The following is a 6,992-nucleotide window of genomic DNA, read 5'->3' as shown; positions in this document are numbered from 1 at the left end:
TTATGAAAAATATAATAGACATCATCCACATTGTAAGTCGTTGCCCACAAAGCACATATACTTCTGCAGTGTTCAAAATCCGAACACTGTGTTCAAATCCTACATACTGCTCTTGCTGAAAAATCTCTCTCCACCTTCCTGTCCCAAAATGACAGAAGACGTTTTTTACAGTGACAGTTTATTGAAGGAAGTCAAACGATGCTCCTCATTGTGGAGTAGGAGGCATAACCATGAGGACAATTTAAGACCTTTTAGCGATGGAATATATCCTGATTGAAAAGGAGGGTGTCTTTGGGCTCTTCTGTGAGGAGCAGGAGTCACAATCTTCATTATGTCCAGGAGACTTCTCTGTTGTTGGACTGGAGTGTGATCCTGTGAACATGGGATATGGTGTTGATTAACAGAAAGAACAGCAACTACTGATGCAATGCACAGCCATTCTTTTGACATAAAAAGGTTAAAAATCTATTAGCTACATACTATTATGGTTGACATCAGCGGGAAGTTTGGTTTCCTCTTGCTGGATAGTCAGAAGTGGACTAATGCCCACTTGGTTCACTTTCCTCAACTGATGGTTTAAATGAGAAGAACTTTTTAAAAAATTCAACAAAGCTTTCAGTGGTTTGGGATGGCAATCAAAATACCAAAACAATTAGGGTTAAGATATTTTTTCACAACACATTGCCCTGATAATTTTACCTTTTTGAGAGTGAAGTTAGGAAATGTGAACCTTGATGTCTTAACTTTGTTGCTTGGTTTGGTCACCAAAGAACTGAAGCTGTCACATTTAGTTAAGGAGACTGGTGGGGTTGAATTTCTTTGAACAGATGCTGTGATGCTACTAAACCTTCCATCAATGTTCTCTCCAGACAGACCTGCATCTACTTCACTGACTGCTTCAACTGCCTGTCTGGAGATCTTACAGACATCTATGATCGTTCTGCAAATCACTGAAAGAGGGTTGCTGCACCCTATGCTGACCTCTGACCTAATCTCCTGTAGGGCGGCAGCTGGCCTGATGTCTTGGCAGGGCATGGCAGACTCAACCACTGGAGACGGAGGAAGGAGTGCAGCGAGTAACTGCTCCAAAAGGGTCTTGATGGATTTCTCTGTAAGAGCGTAGGCCACCTCTAGCAAACCCTCCTTCGAGATCTCCCTTTGGAGTTCACCTGTCATTCTGGGCTTTGGCAGAGCTGACTCAGATTGGGAGCGGCCACACACAGAGGAGGCTTTAAGGGTGCGGTTCACCATCAAAAGCCTGCCCAGCTGATTCACTAGCATGTTGGTGTGAGGACGGATAATGCCAGAGAGGAGGATCTCCAGGCACCTTTCTGGTGATGCTTCATCCTCATGGCTGAGACTTAACCTCTCCAGTGATATCTCTGACACAGCCTTTTCTGCAGAACCTAAACCATCTATATCTGATGGTTTTGCAGGGCTGTATCTTTCACTTTGAGCTACACTTCTTTCTGAGCAGACAGGACTGTCCAGTACAGCTCCGTGGTAGTGCAAACTCCATTCTGATGTTTCAGAGGTAATCTCCTCTACAACTGGGTCAGAGAATTTACTAGGACAAGTCTCTTCTAATGATTCTTGCTCTGTTCCCTCATCAGAAGAGGCTGGCAGGTCAACAACTAGACTTTGCTCTTGTTGTGCTCTCTTGTTAGTCACTTTGAGACAGTTGGACATGCTCTTGATTTTTGATGAAATTCCACAAAGGAAGTTATTAAAACGAAGTTTCAGCAATCTTCGTCTCTCCTCTGTTGAGGGGGTGATCAAAGTAACTTCTGGACTGACAACTGCTACTGACCCATCTTCACTATAAAGCTCTGAAGATCCCAATAAAGCAAGCAACTGTGGTCTTGAAAAGCCTTGCTGGATAGCCCTTGACAGGGCAGCATTGATCTGCTGCACTACTGCCTTGACAATCTCTCTGGCAGACACATTCTGGAGTACTTCTTGCTCTTGTTCGCTAGCCGTAGAGTGCATATCCTGCAGCAATTGAAGCACTCTATCCTGGACATCTGTGTAAATGGCATCATGAGTGATACCAAAAAGCTCCAACAGAGGGTCCATCAGGATTCCCAGGTAAAACTGTTTACTCAGTGAGTTGTGTGCAACCTGATCAGATGCTTCTGTGTAGGTATGGGATCTGCAACAGACAATGGAGAACGTTTGGAATATTCAGAGTTTATTTTTCTTACAATTTTAGTCCCATAAAGCCACTTTGTAAAGCAGAAAAGCGCTATGTAAAATTAAAGTATTATCAATATTTATTATTATTATTATTATTATTATTTGTATTCTGCTATGTTTATTTATATTTTTAATTCAGATCCAGGCTTAACAGGTATAATGTCATAGACCAGTTTTGGACCATTTGTCAAGTCTTACAAAAAGTGTAATTTCCTTTCTGAATAACATACTAACACAAACTGAACTAACATTCTTGACGGGTAGGGGGTGGGTGACCGTACACTACTGCAATACGCCTTCGTGCTTCCCATGCTTTTTGACATTTGGCTTGTTTCAATGCAAACTGTTTTCGACAGTGAGCCATAATCCACAGTGTCTAGGCTCAGGACACTGTTCTCCTCCTGAAGAGTGCTGTAGGAGGCTTTCTGGTCCAGGGTGCTCAAACAGTCAGTGTCAACAGCTGCAGGTTTCGATGTGTGATTATGTGCAGGCCTCTTGGTCTTCTCAGCAAAAGTATCCGTCCTCAGGGCCCCTTGGGACTGCCGCTGTTCAAGACTGACACCTGAGTTGTTACCCGAGTTTACTGTAGATGTGAGGGACACTAGAGGAAACACGGGAGATTGAATGTCTCAAAGATACTGTACCTTACACACTAGACATGGGTACAGTTACATAATAAAGTAATTAGGCACTGACCTAAGTCAAAGCTCTGCGTAAATCCAAGTGACCACCCAGCAGAGGATAAACTTAGATTTTCCTATTTGGAGACAATATTAGACCTTGTCAAATGTATTCATTTATTCAAAAGAAACATCAAAACATTAGATAGGACACTGACTCTATTAAATGGATCATTACATTCACCAATACACTGAGTGAAATAGCTCATTTAAAAGCATGAACAAATGGTCCCTTGGGTTTTAAAGGCAGGTCAACCAGTTATTTAGGAGAAATGCACCAGCAATAGATAATTGGTCCATTGACACTTTTTCTCAGGAAATTCTTCAGTTGCTTCCATTTTCTGCAGCGTTCTGTTGTTGGAGTGTTCATCAGTAGATCCAAGAAGCTAGGCATCTCATTATGTGACACTAAAGTCTATTGATAGTTATTACTTACATCGTCTTCCATTTCCCCGAGAATTCCCATATCTGTTGCTGGCGGCAGGACACCGTGCTCAGGAACCAGGTTCCTGTGGGCCACACAGTCTGGAAATTAACGATTGACGTTTGGTTGCAGAGGACTGCCAGTGGTTATTAATGGTAGTTGACTTAGTGTATGTGGCTGTTTTGCAAAAAGCTATACCTGGACTTCTCTGGGGCCTCAGCACACCGCTCATATCCAGTTCCCTCCATCACAGTGTCTGACAAGAATGATGTGGTCTAAAATCATAATATTCACTCTTGCATCATTAATTGACAGAAAGCTTCAAAATGTTCTGCTATTTTTCCTAGTCATACCTGTATGCCACTTGTAGTACTGATGTATCACTAAACAGATTCAACAAACTATGTCAAAGCACTCTTGATGAAATTGCACCTTTCATCAAGAGTGGTGGAACCCAATCTTATTTCTGAGAAATTCCGGTCAGGCGTTCATCAGAAACACAGTATATTAAACTGCTCTTGTTAAGGTTACAAATGACTTGTTGTTGAATGCTGACTCTGGAGAATGTTCTATCTTGTTGTTACTGGATCTTAGTGCAGCTTTCGACCCCATATACCACAACATTTTAATTGACAAACTTAGAAATGGGGTTGGGATCTCTGGGATTGCACTAGATTGGTTCAAGTCGTATCTGTCAAATAGAGCATTTTTAGTGTCCATTAACAATTATATGTTTTCCTCTGTTCCTGTCATATGTGGTGTTCCGCAGGGTTACATCCTTGGACCAGTCCTGTTTTCTCTGTATATGCTTCCATTAGGTAGTATTAATTACATTGTCATGCAGATGATACACAGATGTATTTGTCGGATAAGACAAATAATTTGAGCTAGTTATGTGTTCTGCATAATTGCCTTGAAGACGTTACAAACTGGTTGTCCAATCATTTTCTTCAGTAAAACACTGATAAAACCTACGTTTTTATCATTGGCCCCTCATCTACTTCGGATGATGTTCGGTTGGCTCTAGAATCGCTAGCAAAAACTAATGTGCCTGTGGCCAGAAATCTGGGAGTTTTGTTTGATCCAGACATACAATTTGAATTTAACACAAGAAAACTGGTGCAGTCATGCTTTTACCAACTTAGAAACATTGACAAAATAAGATCGGTTTTACCTTTTGAGGACACTGAGAAAATTATACATGCTTTCATTTCACCTCACCTAGACAACTGTAATGCTTTGTTTACATGCTTCAATAATAGGTCCCTAGGTACTGTAAGTTGTACAGAATTCAGCTGGCAGACTTCTTACAGGACTAAATCAAGGTCTCATGTATCCCCAGTGTTGGCTGCTCTGCATTGTTTACCGGTGAATTTTAGAGTAGATTTTCAGATTCTACTTATCACTTTTAAGGCAATACATGATCTGGCACCTGATTACATTAGTGACATGCTCAACCCATACTGCACTGTTAGGCCTCTCAGAACAGCGGAAAAAGGACTTCTGGTTGTTCCGGGGTCTAGACTGAAAACTATTTTATATTCTGTTTATTCTTTTAAGTTCCTTTACTTAAAAAAATATATATATATATATGTTTTTATATTTTATGATTATTTTAATGTATTTCTATTTTTATTAAAGCACTTTGTGTAATTGTACTTGAAAAGTGCAATATAAATTATTATTATTATTAAACCACGTTCAAGCTAAAAAAAATTATGAACTTGCATTATGCAACAAATGTTCTTCCGAAAAAGGTCTACAAAAAGTAACTTTTAAAATCTACCGAAAAATTTCTCACCATCAAAGATCCTAAATTGAAAATATCTGGACTTATCTCAATGTTTCCTTCTCAAAACCTATCGGACCGATTACTTTCCCCTCCAATAGGTTTTGAGAAGGAAATAAATGATATATACAATTGAGAATCGTTTGGTGGATTATCAATGTTTCTGTAGAGCATTTTTAGAAATAGGCTAAAATCGGTGCTTTAACATGATATGTCAAATTTGTCAAAATGGGGAAAAAATGTATTCAATAATTAATTAATTAAATATATGATTTGAAGTGGCACATTATTATGATATCTTTTTTTCATAATGTCATTTTTCAAAACAATGTTATGATATTTTGTAATAATAGAATATATTTCAAAATTGCTATTTTCATCACAAAATGGATTTCACTAATGGATTTTTCATAATTTCAAGGCCATTTTTGTAGTATGGCCAATTTCATAATTTCATTGTCGTTTTCATAATATGGCCAAAATGTGTCAATGCAAGTGGGTGGTCTTTAACTGCTGATTGCCCAAACCTTTGCCAGAAGCAGTGCCGGATGACTGCCGTACGGAGTTACGTCCAGACGATTTGCGTCACACACATACGTTCTGGATGCTGATTCGCTGATTCGCTGCTTCTCTATACACGTTCCGCCCCATAGTTACTGTTGCTACAACTAACATACTATTTTGTGGTGTTCCCGGGAGAAGGGAGAAAAATCGGGCTAAGCGCTGAAATATCTTGATAGAGCTACGTTGCTACACTACGCGTTTTTGTTATTGCTTTAATAACGTGTTCAAATATAAAATAGATCTACATCTCTATTTATACCGCGATAGAAACCGACTGGTGATAAAAATAATAATCATAAAAAGAATACTAATGCAATGTAAAATAATACAAATGAATAAACTACTCCTTAAGTTGACACATTTGTTCACCCCAGCACCCCCGCTTCCCGCGGTTATGCAAGCGGTCGCAACTAGAGTCACTTGCATCCCGCACCCCCATTTCCCACAGATTCGTACTTTTTATGGAACAACTCGAAACGATCCGATTGATTACCATCAAAATTGTGAGCGAACCCTGCAGCTACGGTAAGCAACACATCCCCCGCCCGCGCCCTGACTTGTGTACACTGGGGTCTAAATAAACGTACCTATTGGATTACTTTTGACTTGAACAAATGAAGTCCGAGCGGGTGTCAAATCCTGACTGCTGCTACAGACTGACACCTTCACAAACCGCTGACCTGTAGAACTCAAGTGACCTACCAGATGAAGTCATAAACACGCAATGACGTGTCTCCTACATGTAGCCTACCCACACGAAGCTGCTTTTGGTCTTCTGTGGGTTTCCACTTCAGCTTTCTGCTTCAACTTACGAATTTCAACATATTGGAGACTGTTCGGATGTTTGACATTTTTGTGTGTCACATAGCAGAAGAAACATTTTTTTTTTATAAAAAAAGGTATACTGCCCATCTGTGAATGAATGGTTATACCCTATCAGAACACAACTTATAAGATATCCATAAGTATACACTTTTCATGGAGGATGAGTCCTTGAATCCACAGCTCTATGAAATTCAGTTTAATAAGGACCCTCCTTTGGCAGCAGTAACCTCAAACAAACGATTCCTGTATTTGTGGATCAGACCTGCACCTCGGTCATGAGGTATTTTGGACCAGTGTTCTTCACAAAAAGGTTTCAGTTGAGCAATATTCTTGGGATGTTTGGTGTGAATTACTCTCTTGAGAACCATTATTCATATGAAATTCCTTTGGCATTTTTGCACGGAAAACCAATTTGGTGAAGTATCATTGTAAAACGTAGCTTAACTTCTGCAGTTTAAGGATACTTGATCAAAGATTTAATTTAATTAATCTCAAACATGCTTCAAATAACAGT

General features: G+C 39.7%; 1 protein-coding gene across 1 annotated transcript; it reads right to left on the bottom strand.

Moving 5' to 3' along the window:
• Positions 1–198: 198 nt before the first annotated feature.
• LOC109615158 lies at positions 199–6,273 on the bottom strand. Its single transcript, XM_020043752.1, has 8 exons — positions 6,241–6,273; positions 3,499–3,556; positions 3,313–3,385; positions 2,893–2,953; positions 2,446–2,797; positions 700–2,152; positions 481–568; positions 199–372 (listed from the first exon to the last, which is right to left on the bottom strand). Exons 2-8 carry the CDS (start codon positions 3,546–3,548, stop codon positions 242–244), a joined length of 2,208 nt encoding a protein of 735 aa, XP_019899311.1. The 5' UTR covers positions 3,549–3,556; positions 6,241–6,273; the 3' UTR covers positions 199–241.
• Between the last annotated feature and the right edge of the window lie 719 nt (positions 6,274–6,992).

This window comes from Esox lucius, chromosome 3, assembly GCF_011004845.1.
Source record: "Esox lucius isolate fEsoLuc1 chromosome 3, fEsoLuc1.pri, whole genome shotgun sequence".
Classification (NCBI taxonomy): domain Eukaryota; kingdom Metazoa; phylum Chordata; class Actinopteri; order Esociformes; family Esocidae; genus Esox; species Esox lucius.
Note: the sequence above shows the minus strand (reverse complement) of the source record. Positions and strands in the feature narration are given on the sequence as shown.